Source organism: Tursiops truncatus, chromosome 16 (assembly GCF_011762595.2).
Source record: "Tursiops truncatus isolate mTurTru1 chromosome 16, mTurTru1.mat.Y, whole genome shotgun sequence".
In the NCBI taxonomy this organism is placed as follows: domain Eukaryota; kingdom Metazoa; phylum Chordata; class Mammalia; order Artiodactyla; family Delphinidae; genus Tursiops; species Tursiops truncatus.
Genome location: NC_047049.1, coordinates 707,334 through 733,367, shown reverse-complemented (window position 1 = coordinate 733,367; position 26,034 = coordinate 707,334). Strand labels below are relative to the sequence as shown.

Below are 26,034 nucleotides of genomic sequence, written 5' to 3'. Positions count from 1 at the left end.
TTCTACGAGTGAGTGAGGTCATACAGGGGTCTCTCTGTGACTCGCTTCGCGCTGTGGGATGCCCTCCACGTTCTCCGTGTGGTCCCGGCTGGCCAGGCAGCTGGGATGCTTCCTAAGGAGACGCTTGCCCTCCTTGGTTTCCTTCCCCAGAGGCGCAGGTACAGAGCGAGGCAGGATGAGTTCTTGCCTCATTCTCTTTATCTACCAGTTTTCAAAAGAATGTCCTGACTCAAGACGACTAACGTGTGGGGTTTTTAGTATCGCTGTGAACTCGTGGATACAAATATATTGGTGTATGTGATTTTCAATCCAATTTACGCCCTAGTGGCCTGTCCTGGATGGAGTTGGGGCGTTAGTCACTGCTCTTAACGTGCCTGCAGGAAGGCATCCAGCCATCCAGGTGACGCCGTCAGGCTCCTCCTTCCCCGTCGTGAAGCCCGGCGCTGCCCCGCTGGTGCTTTTGCTGCCAGAGGTGGGAGCAAGGCTCTTCTGAGTCTACTCTTAGAGCAGGAGCTCCCCGTACTTGGCTGCAAGTTTATCTCCGGCTGTTCAGGGAAAGCCTGTGTGGATCTGTTCCGTCACCTTTGGTTGTAAATGAAACGTGCGACTTGTGGGCGTAGAGAAATGGCAGCGGCGTGTCCCTTGGTGTACGCTGTTCGTTTCCATGATCATTCGTTACTTTTCTCCTGAAATGTTTCGTGATAAGGATCTTGTCATTTTAATAGCTTCGTTTTCAAATGAGACGTGACTTTGGCCTCTTTATGTTACATTTCGGCGTGATTTCATCTAAACACCTTTTGGCTTTTGAAACGTCCTCTCATGCCCGCTGAGTGTGGATGGGGCACCCGAGGCCACGCCAGCTGGAACCTGCGACCAGGCATGGCCGGGCCTGGCGAGCGGCCCTCGAGGTCGCCGACGTGTGCGGGGTCCCGGTAGGTGGCACGTCGGGCGATCTCTTAGCAGCCCTGAACTTGGGGCCTGTGTCCACGCCACTTGAGGTCACTGTGGTTCAACAGGGCTGCACTGCTCCCTGGAGCTTGGTTTTCCAGGGTTGCCGCTCCCTGCACCCCTTGGCCACCCGCTCTCGTGGGGGGAGCGAGGGCCTCCCTCCTCCACTGTGTCCCCATCGGGCTCCCTGCCCCTGCCGCCCAGGCTCCGCCGGCAGGCGCTCCACCAGGTGCATCCACGTATGCAGGTGGCTCAGGGTTAGGTGGACGGGACCTTTGTCAGCAGCCGGGCGGAAGCGCACGCTGAGGCCTCCTGCATGTGCTTCTCCACGCAGAGGGGAACCCAGGTAAGACGCACACTCGCTGGGAAGCTCATAACCGTTGTGACGGTAACCGCTCCTGAGCTGACTTTTCACACGTGTGCGCTTAAGGCAGGTGTGCCTGTCGTCCCTAAAGGCGGTCGTGCTCGGCCATCGGGAAGTGTCGTCCGGGTCACTGTGTAGAAGACTGAGTTTCAAGAGTTAAAATAATATCAGTCACTTTATTTGGCTGTTGATTTAAACTGAGGATCAAGGGAAATTCAGTTTCGGGTTAATTTACTTTCACTATAATTTAAATTTGGAATTAAAGTTAGTTTAATTGTGTTTAAATTTAAATCTAATTGTGATTACCAATTAAAATGTGTTGGATAGGGGTCTTCCTTCCCCAGAAGGTGGCTCAGGCGGGGATGGTGTTGTGGGCACACAGGGGCTTCACCTCTGCTGGGTGGGGCTCCCCAGCCTCTGTCAGGGCAGAGCTGCAGCGCAGGGAGTCCAGCCGGAAAGTCTCCCTCCCGCTGAGCTGGGACAGACGACTTGGTGTTTGAGTAAGACCGGAACGCAGTGGCGGGGACTGGAGGGCAAGGCGTGGGGGGGGCGGGAGCTGCCCGCACAGCTCCAGGCCAAGGACACGTGGGGACATGTGGACACGCGGACACGCGGCCCTGGCTGTGTGCCGAGTCGCAGGCGCCGGCACTGGGCAGGCTGGAAGCACCTGCGTGTCTGTGGCGCGTTTGCACCCAGCACCTCGACTGGCTGGAGCACAGCCTTCTGAAGAGGGGCTCAGGTCTGGGGGGTGTCAAGAGAAGAGGGACAGCAGGTTCCTTAGTCAGCGAGCCCTTTGTCTGTGCCCAGGGCTTTGCTAACCAGTGGTCTTCAGAGACCGTGGCACCAAAGGGGGTCACAGATGTGGCCGCCCTACAACTGTCCTTCATTTCAGCCTGGGACTCGGGAGACTGGAAGGTGGGTACGTGGTGTGACGGAGGCTGCGGCAGAGGGGGCAGACGGCACCCCCCCCGATGTATGGTTGCACGTGACCCACACCGGGCTCTGTTGCTTGCAGAGTGCCAGCCAGTACCACCTGTGTGTGGCTTCTGGGGGCGTCCTGTGACACAGTGTGTAGGCAGAAGTCCCCGGCGAGAGCTTTCTTGTCTAAATAAAGTAGGCAAAGCACTAGAAAAGAAGCCCTTTCCCCTTTTCCTTTAACCTTATGCCCTTTCCACTTCTTCCCGCCTGGAATGTAGGCATGAGGCCTGGGGGCTTTGCAGCCATGTTGCAGTCACGAGGATGATAGCCAGTGCTTGCAGTGGCAGAGCAGACATGGTGGAAGCAGCTGGTTCCTGGATGCCGTCTGCGAGCAGGTGCACCATGTCTGCCTGCCAGCCCAGCCTCCTTATGCAAGCGGCAGGTTGTTGGTTTTCTGTTGTTGGCCAAGCACAATCCTAATGGAAACCTCGTAAGCCAGATTTTCTGAGAATTTCAACTCTTCATTTTGTCACTATCCTTTGTGAGTTTACAGCACGAAAAAGTGCTCCTGGAGGGCTTTCAGGCACCACGTCTTTTCTTGGAGGTGGAGATGCAAGAGGCCCTGGGAGGAGCACGGTGGGGCAGGGGAGACACACGTGGAGATGAGCCTGGGGTCAGACGGACTTGGTGTGCAGGTGTGCGGGCTGGGAAGACGAGAGGCAGGGGAACCCCAGCTCTGCTCTTGCTCTGGGTGCTCCGTGGTGCAGCCCCGGACCCCAGCCCCGCACGCCAGGGCGAGATGGAGCCGTGCATCCCGGAGCCAGCAGACCCGCCGGCTTCATGCTGAGTGTCGCCTCTTCCCAGTTGTTTAAGGCAAAGCCCGAGTGGACGGGCTGGTCCTTCGGGAAGAACGTTGGCAGTGCTGTAGGGAGACGTGCTCTGCGCAGGGTGACCTCAGACTGAGAGGAGTGGGCTGTCTGGCCCTGTGAGTGCCCGGGAAGCCCACAGCGTGCCCATCGGGATGGTGCCCACCCCATGCGTCCCCCGGTGCCGCTGTAAGCTCAGGCGCGGCCCCCCACGGGCGCGAGGTCCCAGCCCGCCCACCCCCGGGCCGGCGTTTGCTTCCTCAGCTGTGGCTGTGAAGGGGCTTCCCTGGCCCACAGCAGGGCCGGAGCCCCGGCAGCTCCTGGAGCGCCCACCTCGGTGGTACCGCCAGGCCCCTTCCCTCGCCGGTGCCCGGTCCCCCCGCCATCCGTACACAGGCCTCGTCTCTCCTTTGCAGCTGAGGCTCGGGCGGGCAGGTGGGGGCTGCCCTGGGCCCCTGCTCCTCCAGGCCCTGTAGCTCAGGCAAGCCCGCCACGGGTTTCAGAGATAAACCACCGCGGAGACGGCTCCACGTCCCAGGAAGGGGCCCCTCTGCTGGGCGCCGCCCGGCTGCTCTGGCGTCCGCACGAGGGGCGTCCGCCCACTCCCGAGGGGCTGCTCTTTTTGGATTTCTCCATTTTCTGAGATTTGTGGGATCAGAGTCAAATGTCTGAGGAGTTTCATATGATTTAAAGAGTGAATTCTGTGCCATAAACGGCTATTTCAATTTAAACCACAGCAGAGAGTCGTCTTACGAGGGTGACGTGTATGGGATTCGGGTGAAGGCAGACAGGTGGGCAGGCCTGCCCAGAGAGACCCCGTGTGTCCGTGACTTAACGCGGCCGCACGTGGGCCCCTCGTCCTCGCTGCCCTAATTCATAATGGAAAGTCCTTGGAAAGCGGCTCCGCTTGGCTTTTACTGGGGACTTGGGTCGTGGTCCCAGCCACGATCTGGTGACCTGCAGCCTCGGTTACAAGAGGTGACAGTATGAACTGCAGGAACCTGTCACTGACTCGGGGCCCCGTCTTCACCCACAAAACCCAAGCGTCTCTGGGGCTTCCTTCTCCTTTTCCCACGCCTGTTGTGGAGCTGGGCAAAGAACACGCTGCAGAATTGCAGGAACTGGTGTCACGAACCTCACAGTCGCGCTCGTGGCGATCTGCGTGTGTCAGAGCGTCGCATTCACTTTGTGTGAAGTCACCAGCTTCCCGGGGAGGAGCTGCTCCTGGGGGAATTCTGTGCCCCTTTGTGAAGGTCTGGTTTTATATATTGTTCTGGGTACTGCAGAGGGTGGGTGGCAGAGCTGCACACATCAGGGAGCCTTTGGTGGCTTCCGTGTGACCAGGCTGCTGTGTGCAGCTGTGGGCGTGGCTGGCGTTGTGCACACTCGACCTTGGGCCTGAGGGCAGGTCGGTCTGGTGATCTGACCCAGGCTGGCCCGGCGCCTCTCCTGACTGGGGTCCCCTGTGCCCTTTGCATCCAGGCTTCAGGCCCGGAGACCATTCTGCAGTCTTTTCCGGTTGGTGAATGTGATTTGCTGCATGGATACCCCTGGGATTCCTGAACTTTGTCTTGTGATCGTTCCATGCCGGCAGGGGCTGCACGGGGGGCATCGTGTGTGAGGGCGCCTGCCAGGGGGCCGCCGGCGGGTGGCATCCAGCTTGTCTCGGAGTCTGTGTTTTAGCGCCTGCGCGGAGCAGGACTGAGCTCGCCGAGGCGAGCCGCCTGTTCCTCCCCACCCCTGCCCTGGGCAGGGCTGTGACGCCACCAGCTGGGGAAACGTCTGGGCCTGTTCTGGTCCCCGTCCCCGAGAGCCTGAGCCCTGCGGCTGGTGACCAGGGACAGAGAGAGTCCACGCCTGTGTCCAGTGGGAAGCGGAAGCACCCGGTGGGCGTCCCGTAAACCCGCTTCAGCGGAGCGTAGGGTGCGAGCCCGGGCAGGCCGCTGTACCCGCTGGCATCGCCTTTCCCGCGTGGCTGAAAAGTGCACTTTCTGGCCTGGACTTTCCTCCTGTTTCAAGAGCCTCCCCATCTTGGGGGTTGTGTTTCGATGTCACAGCTGGAGCAGGACCAGGTCCCTCACTCTCCCCGAGGCTGGACGTGCTGCCTGCCGTCTGCGGGTCAGGGGCAGCTGCTGCTGGGCAATGCTTCCTTCCGAGACTCGCAGAAGCGTGGCGCCCAGGGCCTGATGGCCTGCGTCCTCTGTCCCCGTGGCCGACCTTCTGGCCTGGCTGAACCCTCGACGCAGCCGCTTCCCATCAGGGGCCACATAGCTGTTGTTCCCGGAGCACCCATCTCCGCAAGGCCCGTTGGATGCAGCCCTCACCTGTCCACGGTGCCCTGGCCTCCGGGCAGGATGCGGTGGTGGCCGAGGTCAGGTTCAGGCGCTGACACTGTGGCCTTAGGCGCGGATGGCCTTGTGTAGGGGACCTGCCTCTGGGACGGTGGGCTTGGGGAGGGACAAGGTAGTTCTGTGGGTTTGGGTGAGGCTTCAGAGCTGGCAGTGTTGCCGTGTCAGCAGGTACCAGGGAGGGGGCGGAGAAGCGCAGAGCCGAGGAAGGGCAGAGGGGCGGGTGCAGGCGGGGACAGGCAGCCTCTCGGCCTCCAAGTGCCCTGCCTGGCCTCCTGGTATGCCTCCATCGCTGCCCTTCCGGTCCCAGGAGCCCTTGCCCCTGCTGCTCCCCCAGGCCGTGCTGACGCCCCCGGTGCGTGTCCTGGCACAGCCGCCTCGTCGCCACACAGTGTGCCCCATCGGTGACTCGCTGTCCCCGGCACCCCAGGAGGGCAGGGCCGTGGGTTCCTGGCCCCCTGCTCAGGTGACCTGTGGGTTGCCCGGAGACGCCTGACGTGGCTTACGGCAGGGGTGGGACGCAGGTCCGTGCCGCCGCCTGCGGGTGGCTGGGTCCGTGCTGGGTTGGGTGTGGGCAGCGGGGGGCGGCTGGACGGCGCTCTCAGGACCATCCCTGTGAGCTTCCTGGAGGAGCCGCTGGGGGGGTCAGCAGCCGCAGCTTCGAGGACGACTCCAGGTCGAGTGGCCGAAGTGTGGCCAGTTTAGTCGGGCAGGGGACCCTGGCGACCAGGGAGACGCGGCGGGCCTGGCCCCGTGGGCTGTGGTGGGTGGGCGGCGCTGAGAGGAGGTGGGCCAAGCTGGCTCCGCTGCCCAGGGGCCGCGTGGCTGGACCCGGTCCCGCTGGCGGCCGTGGCAGCATCAGTGATGGCTGCCCTCACGTGTGAGGTTAGGATGCATGTTTGCTCCTCTGGGCCTTTGCAGGTGCCCTGCAGCTGACACGCAGGACTCTATAGTTGGGAGGAAATGTCCAGATTACTGAGGAAGGTTCTGAGGAATTGTGAATCCTTTCTGAGGATTTGTAGTAACGGGGAGGGAACGGCCCTGGGGACCGAGGTCCTCAGGACTTGTGGGGAAAGCACTGTGGCAGGAACCCCACAGGGGCCTGACGCTGCCGTGTTTCCTCCCCAGGTCGTGCACACGCACAGGCCGCACTTCCTGGCCCTGCACTGCCAGGAGTTTGGAGGGAAGAACTATGAAGCCTCCATGTCGCACGTGGACAAGTTCGTCAGGTACGTCCCGGGGCAGCCGCTTGTCCCTCTGCTTCCTCCTGGGGTGGGGGGCACGCTCGTGTGAGCGCGAGGCCCGGGGTGGGGTGACAGCGCCCCTCGGGTCCAGGCCGAGATGCGGTCATGTGGCCCGATGGCTGTGAGCCTGCTGCTTCTGCTTCTGCTGCGGCCGGGGACAGACGGGGCTGACGTCCATGCAGCAGCCCACAGCTTTTCTGTCACAGTGGGACGGGCACAGAGCGCCATCGTCGGTGTGGCTCTGTGGACGGCGGGCCTGCCTGGCGCCACACAGGAAGCGAGGGCCCGGGCCTCGGGAAGTGGGCGCAGGGGCGGGGGCAGGACAGGTGGGACGGCAGGCCTGGGCCAAGAGGCTGCGTGCCGGACAGCCCTGGGTATCGGCAGCCGCCAGAGCGTCCTTCCTGACTCTGGCCCCAGTGCCTGGGACACCCTCTCTGCACTGTGTCCCCTGCGGTGTGGCCCTGTCCTCCCCGACCCCAGACCCCCGGGCCCTGTGACAGCTCCCACCGGCGGAGTGTGGGGAGGTGACACGTGCCACTTGTGAGGCTGGTCGTTGAAGGCGGCTGTGGGTGGGGTGGGCCGGGGCCACGTGTGGTGTGCAGGTCTGCGGGTGGGTGGCCTCTATAGGCTCTCAGCCTGGGGCCCCGCCTGGGGCTGAGTCCAGCTGCTGTCCCAGGCCTCGGCCCCTGTCACAGTCCCCAGTGGCGTGGAATGCCACAAGCCATCCGTGTTTTCAGCTGTCAAATTGTGGGGTCCTTTGTTAAAAGGCCAATTTTTAAAAGCTACCAGACTTTCCCCAAATAATCTTTAATTTAAGGCAATTTCAATCAAAATGTTTTCTTAACACTTTAACACTAGAATTGATGTGGAAGTGCAGAGAGGCAGGACTCGCTGCAGTACTACTGAAACACAGCAAGGGGGGTGTCCTCAACTCCCCCGGCCCGAGGGCCTCGTGTGTGTGTGTGTGTGTGCGCGCGCACGCGTGTGTGTGCACAGGCGGCACCTAGATGCGCGGCAGCGGAGCTCCTGCCCCGCCTCACCCCAGTGTGCAGCAGGTGGCGGCTGGGTCAGGGGGCGGTACCCCTGGTGTCCTGGGCCAGGAAACCATGAAGCTGGGTCCCCAGCACGTTTTGTTCTCTCCACACACAGGGATGAATTTCAGTTATTACTGAGTCAATGTAAAAGGCCCGAGGACAATTCAAGAGTAAAGTGTAGGAGAGCATCTAGGGAGAGATTTCTTTAAAAAGTGCAGCCCACAAGAGGAAAGACTGACGCATTTGACCATGTTGAAGTTAAAAGCTTTATCAAGAGACACTGTAAACAAAGTAAAAGTTTAGCCACACTTGGGAAAAGATATCTGCAACATACTTTACTGACAGAAATCGTCAGTATTTAAATATATAAAGAACTGCAGTAAGTCAGTAAGAAAAGAACACCTTTGGAGAAGCTGGGCACATCAGCGACAAGCAGATGCAGGTGAGGGGCAGCGCCCGGCAGGGCTGTGCGTCCGAGCTCGCGGGATCCCACGGCTCCCGTCCCTGCCGTCCCCCGCCGTCCCCCTGCTGTTGTCAGACATGTTTCACTCCTGCCTGTGCTCTGCGTCACACACATGTTGTTATTTTTGCTTGAAACCGTCGGTTGCCTCTTGAAAAGGTTAAAAAGTGGGAGAACATGTCACCTGTTTGACTAGAGTCACCTGCCCCTCCCGGGGTGGGTCCTTCTCCGTACAGTCAGCTTTCTCTCCAGCACCATTTTCCTTCAGCCTGAGAACCTGAACATTTATCTCAACACAAGTTGCTGCTGGTCAATTCTCTCAGCTTTTGTTTATCTGAAAAAGGTCTTTGTCTTTGTTTTTGAAAGATGCTCTTGTTGTGAGCAGAATTCTAGCTTGTCCATTTTTTCCCTTCAGTGCTTTAAGGGTATTGTCCCATTGTTCTCTGTGTGCCATTGTTCCCGAGGAGAACTGGGCTGTTGTTCTCGTCTTCATTTTCTGTATATCGTGTGTCTTTTTTCCTGACTGCTAAGTTTGTCTTTCTAGCTGGTGAGCAGCAACTTGATTGTTTTGCTTTAGTTTGATTTTCTTTGTGTTTCTTTTGCTTGGGGCTCTTTGAGCTGTTTCAACCTGTAGGTTTATGACTTCACTGAGATTTGGGAGACGCTTTTGCGTGGTTGCTTCCCTTCTCTTTTGTTCTTGGACTCTGGCTTCCTGATGGGAGACTGTCACACGGGTCTCTACAGCTCTTTCGGTTTTGTTTTGTTTTTTTCAGTCCATTTTTCCTCTTTGCTCCAGTTTGGATATAGTTGTGTCTGTTCTTCTTTACGTTTTAATCTGCTGTTAGGCCTATTCAGTGAATTTATTTCTGAGGCTGTATTTTTCAGCTCTAGAACTTTCATTTGTGTCCATGTTTTCCTTTAAATCTTTGGTTACATTTATAATATCTGTTTCAAGCTTATTTTCAGCAAACTCCATCATTTTTATCCTTTCTACATCTGTTTCTGTTGCCTTTTTTGGTAGATTATGGGTCATATTTGTTGCTCCTTCAACATGTCAGTAACTTTGATTCTACTGCTGTGTGTGTTTCGTGTCTGCGTCTTGCCTCGCCCCCTAAAGCATGTTGGGGTTCATCCCAGCAGGCAGGTAGGTGCTTGAGGACTAGTTTGATCCTCTCAAGGCTTTTCTTCTTCCTTCCCCTCTCCCCTATTCCTTCCTGCCTTCCTCATTGTCACTCCTTAAAGCTGGAGCCCCTCTTCTTCCTGCCCTGAGTGCTGGCTGGTCACACGGCACCCATGTCCTCCACCCCCTGCCGGGGCGCTGGTGGGGGAGGGATCAGGTGCCTGCGTCCGTCCACGCCATCACAGAACTCGAGGGTGCGTGGAAGCTCTGCCCCAGTCATGTCTGTAGAGACGGCGGCAAGGCCGCCTGCTGAAGGCTTTTGTGGTGACAAAGTGTGGCCGTGAGGTGTGCAGTCAGGGCTGGAGCCTGTTCATAAGGGACGTCTGGAGACCCTTCCCTCCTTCTTGCTGCAAAGCCTTGGCCCCTTGTTCACGGTCCTCAGCTTCTCTCCTGTGAGGAGCGAAGGCGGGCGGGACTGCCCAGGCCTGGGGTCGCCTACGTGGCCTCTGTGAGGACCGGGCGCAAACAGCCAGGATGCCCCACAGGCTGTGGACTCGAGCTTTCCTGGTGTGTGGCTCTGGGTGAGTCCCCCGTGTCAGCTTCCCGAGGGGCCCCCATCCTGCTCATCCCACGGCCGGCATGGAGCGGCCTGCGCTGAGGGCACAGAGTGGGTCTCAGTTTATCCACCTTCGCCTCTCTTCCCCTCCCCCTCCTCCTCCCCCTTCCCCTCCCCCTCCTCCTCCCCCTTCCCCTCCCCCTCCTCCTCCCCCTTCCCCTCCCCCCCTCCTTCCTTCCCCCCGTTGCTGTTGTTTGCAGGACAACGTAAAGCATGGTTTCCAAGCTGCCATTCCTGTGCTTCGTAAGCACTCCTATAAGAGGGTGCAGTGTCCGTGTGGCTGTGCGTTAAACAGCTCCCTCTTTTCCTTCCAGAGAGCTGCTGTCCGGTGATGCGATGAAAGAGTATAACAGGGCGCGGGTCTACCTGGATGAAAACTACGAGTCCCAGGAACACTTCACGGTGAGCACACTTTCCTTCCGTGGAGTAAGCGCTGGCCAAGCCAGGAGTCTTCTGGAGCTGCCATCCTCTGATTACGTAAAGAGACTCGGCGGCCAGCTCTGCCACGGGCACAGGCGGCCGTGCGTGAATTACAGTGTGACAGTGGTCTGGGGGACGGCGGATGCCCAGGGAAGCAACCCTGGCTGGCGTGGTGGCCACGGGCGTGCCGGGTGCAGGGCCAGGCAGGGGCGTCTCGGAGCAGCGAGGTCGGCCGGCTTTGAGTGGCCGTTGCTGCTGGGAGGCTCTCACCGTGTTTGGGGAGCCCTGAGGCCGCCTGTGCTCCCTAGTGTCTTGTGTCATCTGTCCTCCGCGGCCTTCCCCTCACACCGTCCCCTGCTGCAGGTGCAGGTGCTGGTTGCCGGGTCCCCTCCTCAAGGCATCCCTGGCCCAGAGATGCGGCAGCAGGTGACCGTATGCCCGCTGCCTGGACCGGGGCTTGCGTGCGGGGAGTGGGGGCTGGGAAGAGCGTCCTGCGTAGAGCGGCCGGGGCAGAGGTGCCACCGCGCTTCCCCTCTGCTTAGAGAGGCTGCTGCCAGGTTTCAGGCCTTAAATTCAGGGCGTCTGATGCCAGTTGTGAGGTGGTCACGGGCTGCAGGTTCGTGTCTCTGCCTTTAGCTGCATTTGCAAGATCCTGCATCCCGGGGTCTTGCCTCTGCCATGCTGCTCGGCGGGGGGACCCTCCCCGCATTCGCAGGGGCCTCACCCCATGGTGGCGGGCCCAGCAAGGCCTCGAGGGCGGGGACACAGCCCCCCTCTCTCTCCCCTTTCTCCCCGACGGCTCCCTCTCCACAGTTCATCCTGCAAATAAAAATGCTTTCCCCAAGTGGGACTTATTCAGATGAAAATGGCAGCGTCTGGAATGAGAATCACACCGTTATCAGCAGCTTAGGGCCCCAGCGTCAGGAGGAGCTCCCTGAAGGGCCGCAGCCGCAGGAGCTGTGGAGAAAGAAGGACTTGGCGATGGGCGTCGCCCAGTGCCAGGACGTCAGGTGGTGTCTCTGGAGCGCCAGGAGGGCCGGGAGAGGAAAGGGCTGGAAAAGGTCGTGGCTGGGATCTGTCAGAGTTTGGTACAATGTGTAAACCCCATAGATCCAGTCACTGTGACAAGCGTCAGGCGGTCAGCATCGTCCCCGGGTTGCTGCTGGCGGGTTAGCGGGGCCCCTCGTCACCTCCCCCTCTCAGAGACCTCGGTCCCTGCTCGGCCAGTAGAGCCGCCATGGCCCACCGTGGCCCTGGTCGCCTCTGCCTCGTGGACACCGTGCTCAGGTCCTCACAGTCTCCTTTAGGTGGCAAGATGGGTATTTTACAAGTAAAAGGATGAAGAAAAAGACCGTCCACACGGGTTCTGAGAAGGTAGGAGTGGCCAAGCTGATACCGAAGGAGCCTTCAGAGCGAGGGCTGTGACGGGGCCAGGGCGCCGGGGGCAGCTCCCCAGGGGGGATGTGGCAGCCCATCGTGCGGGTACCCGTGTCAGAGGTACGTGTGCGGGAAAGCTGGCAGAGTCCCTGACAGCCGGCATGAGCTCACGGGCCTCCGTGGGACACGGGGCTGGCGGCTGCACGCGCAGCCCTGGGACGTGGACAGGGCATGTGGCACGTGGCATGCCGAGGGGCGAGGCGGCCTCCACTCTCTTCCCTGGGAAGGCGAGCGTTGCTCTGACGTTTGTCGGGGTGGGTGCAGGGTCGCCGGTGGTTGGGAGGGGGTCCGTCCCGAGGACTCGAGCATTCCCGCCCTGGCGGCCAGAGCACAGACGGTCTGGGGCCTGGACGAGCCTTGGCCTGTGTGTGCACATGGAACGTTCCACACACTGAAATCGGAGCCGAAAACACAGCTCAGCACGTGTAGGAGATTGAGGTCACCCAGAGGAGCTAAATTAGGAGTAAACAGAAGCGGTATCTGGAAATAAGCCCCAAATATTTGGAAATAAACAAGAAACTTGTAAATAACCCATGAGTCACAAAGGACATTAGAAATTATTTCCAATTACACGAAAAACAAACTAAAAACCTTCAAAATTTGTGAGATGCACCTGAAGTAGCGCTTAGAGGGAAATTTCCAGCATCAAATGCTGACGTTAGAAGATTTTAAAATGAAGAGCAAATTTAACCAGCGCCCTTACAAGAGAGGAAATCATAAAATAAGACAGAAATCAGTGAAATAGAAAATAGAATATTAGAGAAAATCAGCGAAATCAAACCGATTCCTCAGAAGGGCTGACATATCTGATACACCTTCCCCAGTGGACCAGAGACTGAGGCGGGGTGGGTGGCCGAGGGAGGGTGGAGGCGCTTGTTTCCCTGGGGCAGAGGCCGTCCGTCCGCTGAGGGAGTTATTCTGGGCCCGGCCTCCGTGCCCCGTGGGGCTCTGTGTGCGCCTGGGACTGAGTCAACAGTGGAGCGTGGGTATCAGCTTGTTAGTGGACGGGGCCTTGGTTCTTGTGCACAGAAGCTGCGGCCTCAGGACGGCCAGGAGCTCCCACTGTCTCTGTCTGTCTGTCTGTGGAAGTTTTCCATAGTTTTTTGAAATGCTGAGTTTTCTAGTTCTCTGTGGTCTGTTTTGTGTCACCTGTCGTGACATGCTGACGTAAAACCTGCGTCTCTCCTCCAGCCAAATGCTTGGTGGGCTGAGAAGAGGTTTGTGTTGGAGGCGCCTGGGGGCTGAGAGCTTCATTTCGGTCTTCCTCTTCCCTGGAGATTTATCTTAAAATGTGACTTCACAGTTCGCAGTGGAATACAGAAACCTGCCGAAGAGCGTTGCCGTCACTCAGCAGCTTCCCTGGAGAAGTAGCCGTCGTGCAAACTGTTGTGTATAAGCATGGTCATCAAAAATTATTTGATAACAGAAGTTGGAAGTAATTTTAAGTACCCAGAATTAGGTATTTTTAGACTGTGGACCAGCCACATGGTGGAGTAATCTGCAACCACTGCAGACGCTACAAATGACACGCCCGGAAGATCTTCCTGTCCGGTTGGTGCATGGAGGTACCTAAGGACGATACTACCTCCAGTCTGTTCTTCCACGAGTCGATTGTCACATTTACATCTGAGACCCGGGTGCATCTAACACCCACAGTATCTCTCAATTAGAACCGGCAGCGTTTTCCTCTCTCGGTCTTAGGTGCGCTGATGGCACGTTAGTCGGTGACAGGGCCACATCCTGCTTGGCTCCAGTCTGGGACGGCGCTCAGGGCTGCACCTCCCTGGGCAGGACTGACCCTGCACGGGACGGCACTGCATCAGACATGGGGATGAGCCCAGGTCTGAGGCCCTGAGGCTGTGGCTCCAGGTGTCTGCAGGACTGGACAGTGTCTGGGAGTTGAGGATGAAGGTCCAGCCTGCCCAAGGAGGGGTGGGTGTGTCGGCTGGCCCTGCGAGGCTGTGGCCTGGCTTGCCTTCCAGGGTTGCTGTCCTGCCGGTGGTCCCCTCCTGCAACCACAGTCCAGTGTGGGCATGTTTCCCGGGGCGGGGGGGTGGGGGGCGGCGGGAATGGCCAGTGGTGCTCCACTCTCCGGGTCTGGACCTCATCCCAGACTCTTCCCCAGGGGAGGCGTGTGTTTGTCACCCGTCTCCTGACTGGGACCGTAATGGTTTGTGATAAAATCCTGCTTGGCCCTGGCCCTGCGGCCCCATCTCCGTCGTGCCCGTCCGTCGCCCCTTCAGTGTGTCGTGCGTGGAACCGCCTTTGCTGGGTCCCCTGGACGTCCTGTTGGAGGGGACCTGGGCAGTGCTGGCCAGGTACATGGCCACCCTCTCGCCCCAGCCTGGTGGCCTCTGGCTGTCAGAGGGAGGAAAATTTAATTTTTACAAGATTAATAGTATTGGAGCAGTATTTTAGCTGAGTGTGGTTCAAATAATAGGCCATTAATTGAAAAAGGAAATTGAAATGAATTTATCTTGTACATAAATGCTGTCACAGGTATTAATAGGGATCAGAAAACTGCAGCCTGTTCCCAGAAGGAGCTGAACCTGCAGCTGCACCTGGTGATGAGCATAATGGTGGGGGGCTCACGGAAACACGGGGGGCTGTGTCCTGGGGGCCTGTGTCCTGGGGGTCGGCATCCTGGGGGGCTGTGTCCTGGGAGTCAGCGTCCTGGGGGCCTGTGTCCTGGGGGTCGGCGTCCTGGGGGGCTGTGTCCTGGGGGTTGGCGTCCTGGGGGGCTGTGTCCTGGGAGTCGGCGTCCTGGGGGTCGGCGTCCTGGGGCCCTGTGTCCTGGGGGTCGGCGTCCTGGGGGGCTGTGTCCTGGGGGTCGGCGTCCTGAGGGGCTGTGTCCTGGGGGTCGGCGTCCTGGGGGCCTGTGTCCTGGGGGTCGGCGTCCTGGGGGGCTGTGTCCTGGGGGTCGGCGTCCTGGGGGCCTGTGTCCTGGGGGTCGGCGTCCTGGGGGGCTGTGTCCTGGGGGTCGGCATCCTGGGGGGCTCTGTCCTGGGAGTCAGCGTCCTGGGGGCCTGTGTCCTGGGGGTTGGCGTCCTGGGGGGCTCTGGGCCAGCAGGGTCTGCAGCCTGGAGGAGCTGTGGCTGGGTGGGCAGCGAGCTGGGGGCTGTGGCCTTGGGGGCCGTGGCACACCAGGAGCCTGCAGATGCCCATTTTCACCAGGAGATGGCGGCAAAGCAGCATTTCCCATCCCAAGCAGGAGCTGCTCGAAGGCCAAGTTTCAGACTTGAATAAAATGATTACGGTAAATTTTGTCTGCCTCTAAGAACCATCCCGAGTGGCCGCTCACTTAAGCACGTGGCTCGTCTGGTCTGCTCAGGTCTGAGGAGGCAGAGTGTCCCCCACTGGGCGTCCTGCGGCGGGCCACCCTCCCTCAGGCCCTGCCCACTGGCCGGGTCCCTGCCCACCTGCATGTCCTTCGGGAAAGTCGAGCTGGAAGTCTGTTCGTTCAGAGGTGCCACCAGCATGGCGTGCTGGCATCGCCCGTCCCGTTCCCGGGAACTCATGAACCGCCGTCATGGGCCAAGGACCTGGCCCTGGGCGTGATCAGAGCCACGGGTGAGACGGAGGGAGCTCGCAGGCTGCTGCAGCACCTCAGACCCCGGGCCCCCCTCGTCTCTGGGCACCGGCCACCTTGGTGTGCTTGGGGTTGGCCTTCTGATTACCGTGTCTTCCTCCTCGAATCCAGAGTCCGGGAGCAGCAGCCTTGCTCCCTGTGCTGCCCGGGGCCTGGGCTGGTGCCAGTGCGTGCCGGTGCCCGGCAGCCGTGCTCTGAGCAGGGAAGGAGGCATCCTGGGGCAGAGGGGCCAGGATGCAGTGGTGGGCTGGACGTGGATGCCCCGGGCGCCCCCAGCGTGGGTCCAGAGCCATGGATGCGCCAGTGTGAGCTCACGGGGGGGTGCCGGCCTGAGGACAGACCTCCAGGCCATCGGGGTGTACGTGTATTGAAGACCGCGGGTTGGGCGAGCTTCCCCGAGAGGAGGCTGGGAAGACAGAAGGCTCATGCAGGGTATAGCTGGGGAGGTGGGGGCAGGGGCGGGCTGGAGGGCACGGGACAGTGAAGGAGAACCCCCGAGGCACCCGCCCTCCCCGGCCCCGCCCCCTGCCCAAGGCTGCGGGAGCGGACGTGGGCTTCTGGACGGGGCTCCCAGCAGAGGAAGGGTGGGGCTGTGCAGCCAGCGCCCTGGACGGCCTTCGCCCAAGCGTTTTCCGTGGTGAGGTGGTAAACGCCCTGGGTCTCCTGGCCGACGTCGACGCCCGACATCCCCCAGTGATTTTGTGTTTGCCTGAAAGAGGCAAGGTGGCCCAGTTTTAATCCCCCGGAGAGTTCAGACGCGGGTTCTGTTCCCGCCATGCCAGGTGCGCTCACGGAAGGTGACCGTCTCCAGGGAGCGCAAGCAGGAGTGCCCAGAAGAGGCCACTCCGGTGAGCCCCTTGCGGGGTCCCTTGAGGTGTGGCTGCGGGGGTCCTGCAAGGCCTGACCCACCCGCTCCCTGTTCCCACGGCGGCTCCCGAGTCCCTCCCAGGCACCACGTGGTGGGGTGAGCCCGGTTATTGCTGGGACGCCCTTCCAGCGCAGGGGGTGTGGGTTCGATCCCTGGTCAGAGAACTAGATCCCACATGCTTGGCAGCCAAAAAACCAAAACGTAGAACAGAAGCAATATTGTAACAAATTCAATAAAGACTAAAAATGGTCCACGTGAAAAAAAAATCTTAAAAAAAATGCCTTTAAAAAGAAAAATGCAGAGGAGACCAAGAGAGGGGGGCACGGCTGTCGTTCAGCCATCCCTCCTGCACCGCGGTGGTGCTGCGTTCTGCAAGCCCGCGTCCCGAGGAAGGTGGCTGCCACCCCGACGCACCCTCCGTCCTGCTCTTTCCCTCCTCCGTCCCCTGCAGGTACTGCAGGCCCTTTGCACCAGCCCTGCCCTCCCCGGGTGCCCTTGCTTCACAGGCCCCGTGGACCAGCTGCCCCAGGAGAGGTCAGAGTGCTAGCCTGCCTCCTCCCGGGCCTCTCCCTTCCCTCCTCCCTCCAGTGCCCCTCCTTTTCATACGCACATCCCGCCCCTTCCCAGGGCCTGGCTCCCCGCGTCTGTCATGCGTGCTCATGACAGAAGCGTCAGCAGTGGCAGTGTGAGCACCCCCCGTACATCATTGGATTTAACCATGGAGTCCGGTGGAAGAGCGTTAACAGTCGGGCATGTGATGTGAATCTGTGACTTTGTCCGAAAAGTGATTCATACAAGAATGCTTGGAAGAAACCTTCTCAGTTACAAGGATGGGCCCCAAGGTGGGTTGGGACTTTCCTCAGAGGAAGGAGAGTGGGCTGTTTATCAGAGTAAGTTCAGGGCTGCTCAGGGCTGGTGAAGGCTCCAAGCAGGCACAGCCAGTGGCCACTCACGTGCCCCTCTCACCTGGTCACCTGTGATGAAGAAGGGGAGGAGAATGGGGTAGGCACCTCGCTCCTGAGGCAGGACGCACAGCCTGGCCCAGAGACCCCAACGTGCAGTACCAGAGGGGCCACCTGAGGGGTGGGGCTGACGCAAGTCCCTGGGGAGCCCCTGGTACAGAGGGTTGGTGCTCCGAGCACGTGAGGGCAGGCACAGGCCCTTGCTTGGTTTTCTCCCCGAAGCACGTGCTGGTGGAGCAGCTGGCGGCCATGGGCATCAGCTCCAGCCTGCTGGGCAGGACCCCCCAGAGCCTCCCGACCTGGCCTGCTCAGGCGACTGGGCAGGGAGCCTGGAGGGCGTCGCCCCCTCAGAGGGCGGGCAGCCCCCACCGTCTCTGCGGCGGGGCGGGCATGGCTGCCCCGTGCCGTGGCCTCGCCCCTCCCCTTCCCTCCCCTCCCCTCCCCTCCCCTCCCCTCCCGCAGTGGCACCATGTCAGCCCCGCACGCATCTGTGCCGGGAGGGGCCTTTCTGGCGGCGCCTTCGCGAGTCCCCCTTGTCCGGCGTCAGCCTGCAGGACCTGAGCCGCGTGGCCGTCTGTCCAGTGGACGTGACGCCCGGGGAGCACGGGCCGGAGGCTGGTGGAGGGCTCCCCCTGTTGGCGCCGGGCTGGGGTCGTGGGCCCAGGGGGAGCCATGGGGTCGGGGCAGCCATGCGGGCGTCCGTGGGCTGGGAGAGTGCCGACTTCCCCTCAAAGCTCGGAAAGTGGGGGTGCGTCTGGGCAGACGGGTCAGCGGCTGTCAGTGGCCGGCACCTGTGTCCCCAGGGCACCGGGAAGGCCGGTGGGGGGAGGGTCTCCGGGGCTGCATCTGGAAGGTGGAGGCCCCGCGCTGCCCAGGGTCCCAGGCTCGCCCTCCTCTGCTTCCCACCACCGGCCTCCAGCTTCATCCGCGGTTAACTTGGCCCCTGGAAGGGGCGCATGGGTGGGCTTCATTTCCTGTGGGGTGAGAGTGTGGCCAGACCAGAAACCCACTGACACAAATTCAAGGCTCACAAAGGTTTCCCGGGACCGTGGCCTCACTGGTCGGGGGCGGGGGTGATGTTGAAGTTGGGAGAAGCGACCCTTTCAGGCCCCTCCAGGAAGCACCTCTCCATCCCTGGCGTAAAGCTGCGCTTTGCAAACCCACCTGTCCATGGGTCCCCAGGCCAAGACGTGCAGTGGCCTGACGGCATTTCTCTCTCCACGTCAGACCAGGAGGCCCAAGGACAGGCCCTGGCGCCTGGGGTGGGCGTGGGGGTCTGTGTGTGCCCCAAGGAGGTCCTCGCCCTGGAGGGTCCATCTGCGTTCTCGCTCACTCCACTGTCCATGCTGGTGGCTCCTGGGCCCGGGACCCCGTGAAGGCAGGTCACCACCAAAGCAACCCCCTCTTCTTCCTGCTCCTCCCCGTGTTGGGGGCTGCTTCCTCCCCTCACCGGCAGAGCACAAGTCTGGTGGGTCCACGCTGGCCTTGGTGGCCTCCTTCCGCAGGAGGGTCTGGGCCGGCCTTCCAGCCGTGTCCCAGGGCCCTCCCCCCGCCCCTCGGTGGCCCAGTGCCTGTGCAGGGTCAGGCCGGAAGCCACACCCCTTCCGAGGAGACGCCCTCCTGGACCCTCCTGGCTCCTTGCTCCGGGACCCGCCCCTTCCCTGTCTCTGCTCTCCTGGACCCTCCTGGCTCCTTGCTCCGGGACCCGCCCCTTCCCTGTCTCTGCTCTCCTGGATGAGACTTTAGGGAAAATTTATAGAAAAGTAACGACGCTTACTGATGTTCTCTGCTCCAGGGAAGGGGAGGAGGGCAAACGCATCCTGATGAGGGAACCGACCTACTTTCGGGGGCCCCTCCGGCCCCGCCCCGTCTCCCAGCCTCTCGCCCCGCCTGTGGGTCCAGACAGGCCTGATAAAGTGAGGGAAGCAAGATTGGTTTTCCGAGGGCACCGGGCCCTCCACGCTCAGCTAAATCACGGCTGTCGGCCTCGGGGGTGGGGGACGGCCGCTCCCGCTGCGGCCCCTGCAGCCCCGTGGGACGTGGTGATGTGCGGCCGGGCAGCGGCAGGGGCTGCAGGGAAGGTGAAACTGTCATATCGATCTTTTTAGCACTAAAATATGAGCCACTTTACTCTGCTCCCCGCTGCTGTGATGTGAAAAATAATAACTGGGATCCAAATTAAAAATATTGATCTCTGGAAGGTGCTGGAAGTAAATAAACGCCTCCCGAAGTTTTCGGGTCAGCCGAGAGACGGCACTCAGCAATAAACGTGTCCGCGGGCCAGAGCCCAGGCTTCTTGATCTGTTTTTTCTTTAAATTGATTTTTCATTATTTACTTCCTAAAAGTGTTGGAATTTGGTCCTCAACTGTTAAATCCCAGCGTTTGGGCGAATTATTTCTTTGGGGCTTATGAGGTGCGCCTAATCCACTTGTTCATTGATTGATTGATTTTTGACTCAATAAGCTTGCAGCCGGGGCCTTATTTAGGGCTACCGTCATAATTTTTTATGCATTTAGGCTCGACTTCTTTATTTCCCTCTAACGGATGAGCTGGCGTTGGGCTATCAAGCGAGGAGGACAGTTGCTGGGCTAGTTTGATCTGGCCGTGCGCTCCGCGGAGCTGGGTGTGTCCTGGCTGCGGGCCAGCGGTGGGGCAGAGCCCTCCGGGTCCTCTGAAAACCCACTTGCCCACCGGGCTGTGACCCCGGGGGTCTGAGAGCTGTCTGCAACCACGCGGCTTGAGTCTTGGATGCGGTGACCTTCTGGGAGCCCAGGAGACGCCAGGCCGGGTGCTTCCGGAGGCTCTCCTCTCCAGAGGCCCCGAAAGCTTGGGCGCATCGGGTCGCCGCACAGTCTGGGTCCGCGGGCCTGGCAGGAAGGCGGGAGGGCTGGGGACTGGGGGCCACTCGGGAAGGACAGAGGAAGTGCTGTGTGGCGCCTTCTGTGGGGCCGTTGTGAGGTGAAAACTCACCTGGGAAGACCTGGCAGACTTTAAACATGTCTCGTGGCCGACAGCGGGTCCTGCTGCCCCGAGAGCCAGTGGCCGTTCCCACTGGTGGCCGGAACAGGGCACCGCCAGGCGTGGGAGCTCCCTGGGCTGGACCCCGGGGTGGCAGGAAGAAGGAGGCTGTGCCTAGGGCCCCGGGGGGGAGCGGTGTGCTGTCCCACCCCGCGCTCTGTGTGCCCAAGGCTGCCGTGCGGCCCTTAGCTCCAGGAGGGCCCCTGTGTGCCTGCTCGTGGCCGTGGGAAGCAGTGGCTGCAGGTCCTGTGTGGGCCATCCCACAGGTGATGCTGAGTGCTGGTGCCGTGGAAAGCACGTGTGCAGGGCCCCGCGTCTGCTCCGGCAGGAGCCGTCCATGGAAGGCCTCTCCCGGCATCCTCGCGCCGCGCACGGTTGCCCATACTGGGTGCAGGAGGAGGCCAAGGCCGTGGCGGCTTGTCTGCCTCACCTGGACTTGAATCCCAGGCCACAAGGCTGCCTCAGTGCCTTGCCCGAGAGCCTGGGGTCCTGACCGCCGCCCAGGCCAGGCCAGGTCAGGAAGGCTGGAGACGTTTCGGAGAGCGGCTGGCGTGCTGGCCAGAGGGAAGGAGGGCCACTGGCTGGGGCACGGAGGTGTCACTGGGTCCTGCAGAGGACAGAGCCCTCGGGGATTTAGGGGGGCCTGTTGGGGAGGGATGGAGGGTCCAGGAGGAAGGAGCTGCTTTTCTCCATCCTGTTTGGAGGTGGTGGAGTGAGGGGGACATGGCAATGGCTGCTGTACCAGCATGATGGTAGGGTGCAGGACCCCAGGTGTGGCGTCAGCCAGTCGGGGTTTTGGGTGGGAGGTGGGAGGAGCCCCACCAGCCTGGACACGTGGCCTGCCCTCTGGGGGCTGAGACGACCCCTCTCCAGCAGGGAGCTTGTCCGAGTGCCAGACACCCCTGAGTGTCCAGTCCTGGGTCCTGTTTTCCAGCCGTCATGCCCATTTCTGGAGCACTGGTACCTGCCCCTCGCTTTGGGCACCACTTCCCCCCAGAAGCCACGTTTCAGATGAGAACATGTGTCTCGGAGGATGACGTGCCCTTCAGAGGCTTGCTGGCTGCCGTAGGACGTTCGGAGCACTGCCCTCCATTTCCCACCAAAGACCAAGAAGACTGCCCGGGGGCAGCCGCAGAAGGCTCCTCGCGCAGGCTTGGCCCGGTCCTGCTGGTGTGTTGGCACGCGCGGAGCCGAGACCACAGGTGTCGGCCTTCTGAGAGCTGGGTCTGCTGTTCTCGGCAGGGCGCTCGAAGGTGCGGTGGAGCCTTTCAGTTTGGCTGCAGGACACGCGTGCTGTGCTCTGTGTGCTGGGCCTACTGCGGGTGCCACGGACGCAGAGACACGGGACACGCCACGCTGCCTGCGATTCCCCATGCGCTACACACAGCGCACTCACGCTCTTGGCCCTCGCGGAGCTTGCACACTCCAGTGAGCAAACATGCAGACACGCGACACGCAACCCACAGCATGTGACGTGCTGCATGTGACCCTACGTGTGACCTGACATCCTCACACTCTCTGCCCTCGTGGACGCTGGGGCAAACACACAGCTGCGCAGTTGGGAGGTGTGAAGAGAGCTGATGTGCCCGTGTCTGCTGCCTGGAAGCGCCCGCGGGGCCTGATGGTGACAGGAGTGGAGAGCAGGACGGCATTGAGGACGTCCTGCTCTGAGGACGGCATTTAGTGAGACCCTGAAGGATGTGTGGGAGTGGGTGGGGAAGGAAGGGGGGAAAGGGCAGTCCAGGCAGGGCAGTCATGTGGGCACAAGACCAGGGCAGACTCGGAGATGGGCCCCCTGGGCCCCTTTGGGGATGGCCTGCTGCTGGCCGTGGGGCACGTGGTCCTGGGTGGCCTCCCCTGCCTGCCTCCCCCTGAGGCCATGTCCTGCCTGGGCAGCCCACCCTGGTGACTGAGGGAGTGAGGGCATAAAGACCCAGCCTCGAGGCCCCATGGGGCGACTCTAAGGGAAGAGAGGGAAGGGCAAGGGCCAGGGGGGCAGGGACCCTGGCAGTGCCTACTTCCAAGGCCACACTGGAAGGCAAAAGACAGACCTTAACCTCTGGCATGCCGGAATTTCCATCCAGAATTCCCATCCAGCCACAGCTTATAAACGTGCAGAAAATGGTACATCAGATATGTAAGGCCTTTTAAAATAGCATGTCCCCAGTGCCCTCTGTCAGGAAGCTTTGGTTCTCTACCCAAAGGTCCAGGAAGCACAGGAAGCAGGGGTTTGAGCACACCAGCTCCCTTGAGGGCAGGAGCAGAGAGCTCAGACGTGAGGGTTGGTTAACTCCGCCCTGACCAGGTGTCTGCTGGGCTCTTAGCAGAGGGCCTTACCTGGCTCCCTGGGCGTGAAGACTGGATGGCCTTTCTGTTCAGCTTGGGAAACACTGATGTGTGCTCCTCTGTGCTAGGCCTGATTCTCAGCTCTCAAGGGAACCCCCAGGTCAGTAGTGAAGGGAGATCCCAGGAGGATAACCATGTAATAGGCTAGAGAGCAGTCATGCAGCTGGTTAAGTTTCTGAGAGAGAGTCTCCAAGCAGGTGGGATTGATGTGGAAACATACTGAGATGAGGTTTAGAGAGTGTGTGAATGACTTATGATGAATGTATATTAAAGAACTCAGTTAACAAAAAAAGAAGGCGGTAACGAACTCCAGGGAAAACAAAGAGCTGTTCAAGAGAGGAAAAGCAGTTGTAATGAAATAAGTGGTTCTATTGTGAAGAGCATTTTCAAAGTTATAATGATATAAATACTGATTATTAATTTAAGTAAAAATGTGTTTTTATCTGGAGAATGGGGATGAGGGATAGTGTGTGTGTGTATGTGTGTGTGTGTCATGTGGATGAAGGAGGAAGATGGTGTGAAGGGATTAAATCCTCATCCTCCACAGTGGAAAAATCAGTAGTCAATACTGAAGACTAGAAAATCAAGAAGTAGCATTGTAAGCTTTAGAGATACAGAGGGACATGCCAAAGGAAACAATTAAAAGAGAGTAATAGCCTCTGGGGAGTGAAACTTGAAATGGTCAGAGCACTGCTATTTTTCCATTATAAGCTTTGCAGAACTGTGACTTTTTAAGACAAACTTTTAAAAAAAGAAATAGCAGGAAGAGATTCCTTCCCTTATTGCTGACCTCAGAGGAGATGGCCGAGGAGCAGGTGGAGGTGGTGCTCGGGCGGCCTGGCCTCAGGGAGATGGCGTGTGGGTTTGTGCGCTGATGCACAGAGGCGGCTGTGGGCAGTGCATGGGGGTAGTTCCGGCCGTTGAACACAGGCTGTCTGAGAGAGATTACAGTGAAGGAGGAGGCTAGCATCCTGGAGATTCCTTGAGCATCAGGCAGGGGAATTTGAGTGGTCAGCAGGGAACCACTGCAGAGTTTTGGGAAAAGAGGTAAGGCCATCAGAGAGGCAGGGAAGGGATGGGCGGGTTGTTTGGAATGTGAAAGGCCTATAGATGTGGCTTTGAAGTTCTTGCTGAAATCAGTACCCAGAGTGCACCAGAAGTAGTGACCCGCTTTGGTTTTACTTTCTTGACTCTGTGCCTTCCTTTCTCTGAGCCTGAGCCATCCGGGGCATGTCCCCTAGTGAACACTGAGGAGAAATGGGCTGGACCCAGGAGGTGAAGACAGTGCAGACTCTGAGTCTCCTGGGATGAGGAAACCAGGGTGTGACCAGTCCTGGAGTACAGCTTACAGCCCCCATCCCTGCACACACACCCTTTCACTCCAGCCAAACCACACTGCACCTCCAAATGCATATCTCCACCCCTCTGTGCTGTAGTTTTGAAAACGCAGTCCAGAGCCAAGGGCAAATCGTTGGAGGCTTGAGATCAGCTTTACTGAATTGACTGCATTGACCGTAATGAGGACAATATCTCCTTCAGGGAGAAACAATACAGAATGCAGTGCTTTCATGACTAGTCAGAATGGATTTGCTGATGGAAAAGTGTTTTGTTCATGTCTTTAAAATCTAGTCATGTAGGTACAGCTTGTAAGCTGTCAACTTGTAAATGATTTAGGCGGAAAATGAAATTCCAATAACGTTACCATTTATAGTAGCACCAAAATGTGAAATATTTAGAATAACTTAGGCCAAAGATAAGCACTACAACATACTGTTGAGAGAAATTAAAGAAGAATGGAGAGATATACCATGTTCATGGATTGAAAGACTCAGTATTGTTAAGATGTCATTTCTCCCAAAATCTATGTAAAGATTCAGTGCAGTACCAATCAAAATCAGAGCAGACTTTTTTTTTAATAGACGTTGACAAACTGGTTCTAAAATTTATATGGAAATGTAAAGAACCTAGATTAGCCAAAACAACTTTGAAAATGAACAAAGATGGAGGAGTTATACTACCTGATTAAGATTTATTATAAATCTACAATACTCAGGACAGTGTAGTCTTGTAAAACCAGAGAAATCGATCATGGAGCAGAATGGAGAATCTAGAAACAGGCCCACCCCACCATTGATTTTTGATGAAGGTATTGGGGCAACTCAGTGTGGGGACAATGATCGTTTCCCAACTGGTGCTGTGACAGATGGCCATGTACGACAACAAAGCCTTAATCCTTACTTCAAAACTTATGAAAGTTCAACCCAAACAGACTACAGACCTAGTGTAAGAGCTAGAACCATAAAGCTTCTACAGGAAACATAGGAGGAAATCTTAGTGGCTTTGGCTTCGGCAAAGAGTCCTTAAATATGACACAAAAAGCGCAAACGACTACTAAAGAAAACTTAAGCTATCATCAAAATGAAAAGCAGTTGTTCTTCAAAAGGTACAAAAATAGTTCACAGCCAAAGAAAAAATATTTGCAAAATATCTCTGATAAAGGACTTTATGTAGAGTAGTACATACAAAGAACTGTTACGAATCAGTACTAACCAGATGACTGAATTTCTGAAAGATCTGAACAGACAGTTCACCAGACGAAGTATAGAAATGGCAGATAAGCATGTGAACATACACTCAACACCATTAGTCACTAGAGCCACGCGATGAGGAGCACGCTGTTCGTTAAAGATCACAGATGTTCCACTGTTGGCTTAAGTGAAAAGACACCACGTCAAGAGCTGGAGAGGGTGAGGAAGAGCTGAACTCTCAGATATTGCTACAGTGGAAATGTCAGGTCACACAACCACTGGGGAGACACGTGGGGAGTGTCTTAAGTCAAAAATACACCTACCATATGACCTAGCCTTTCCACCACTAGGTACCCAGCTAGGAAAGATGAAAGCACATGTCCACACAAGGACTGTACGTAAGTGTTTATGGGAACTTTACCCCCAAACTGTGGACGACCCAAACATCAGCAGCAGGTCAGTGGATAGACCAGCTACAGTACCACTCGGCAGTGGAAGGTGAAGAACTGTTGATACAGGAGATGGTACGGATGGATGTAGAGATTATGCCACGTGAAAGACGCCAGACGAAACACATTCTGTGTGACTCCATTTGTATAATCTTGAAAACGAAAACTGATCTACAATGACAGAAAGTAGTTAGTGGTTTCCTCAGACGGGGGCTGGAGGGATCCGGGGACCAGGGGACACAGGGAAGCCCCCCTGATGATGGACGTGCTTGTTACCTTGATTGTGGTGTTGGTTTCACAGGTGTGTAGACATGTCACGCCTCATCTAATTGCAAACTTTAAGTCTATACAGTTTTCTATCTCCATCAATAACACTGTAAAAAATACCTAGTCATGTGTTTAATGGCTGATAAGCAGTCAAACTTTAAATGATTTAACTGAGAAAGGGTATTTCCATGACAAGCTGACTCCAGGTGAAAGCCACACAAATTGTTCTGT

The 26,034-nt window shown here is 58.4% G+C and overlaps 1 protein-coding gene across 9 annotated transcripts in view; it reads left to right on the top strand.

Annotated features, from left to right (window-relative positions):
• The window catches only part of INPP5A (inositol polyphosphate-5-phosphatase A), a 179,264-nt gene that overhangs the window by 74,144 nt on the left and 79,086 nt on the right, over positions 1–26,034 (top strand). For 8 of the 9 annotated variants that reach the window (XR_004522562.2, XM_033842098.2, XM_033842099.2 and 5 more), the window contains 2 exons: positions 6,573–6,673; positions 10,233–10,320. The exons of the other annotated variant lie outside the window; for it this stretch is intronic. Coding sequence is in view for 7 of the 8 variants with exons in the window: in XM_033842098.2 (XP_033697989.1) it covers positions 6,573–6,673; positions 10,233–10,320 (189 nt within the window). In the remaining variant the exon portion in view is untranslated. The remainder of the gene's footprint in view (positions 1–6,572; positions 6,674–10,232; positions 10,321–26,034) is intronic. 9 annotated transcript variants of the gene reach the window in all.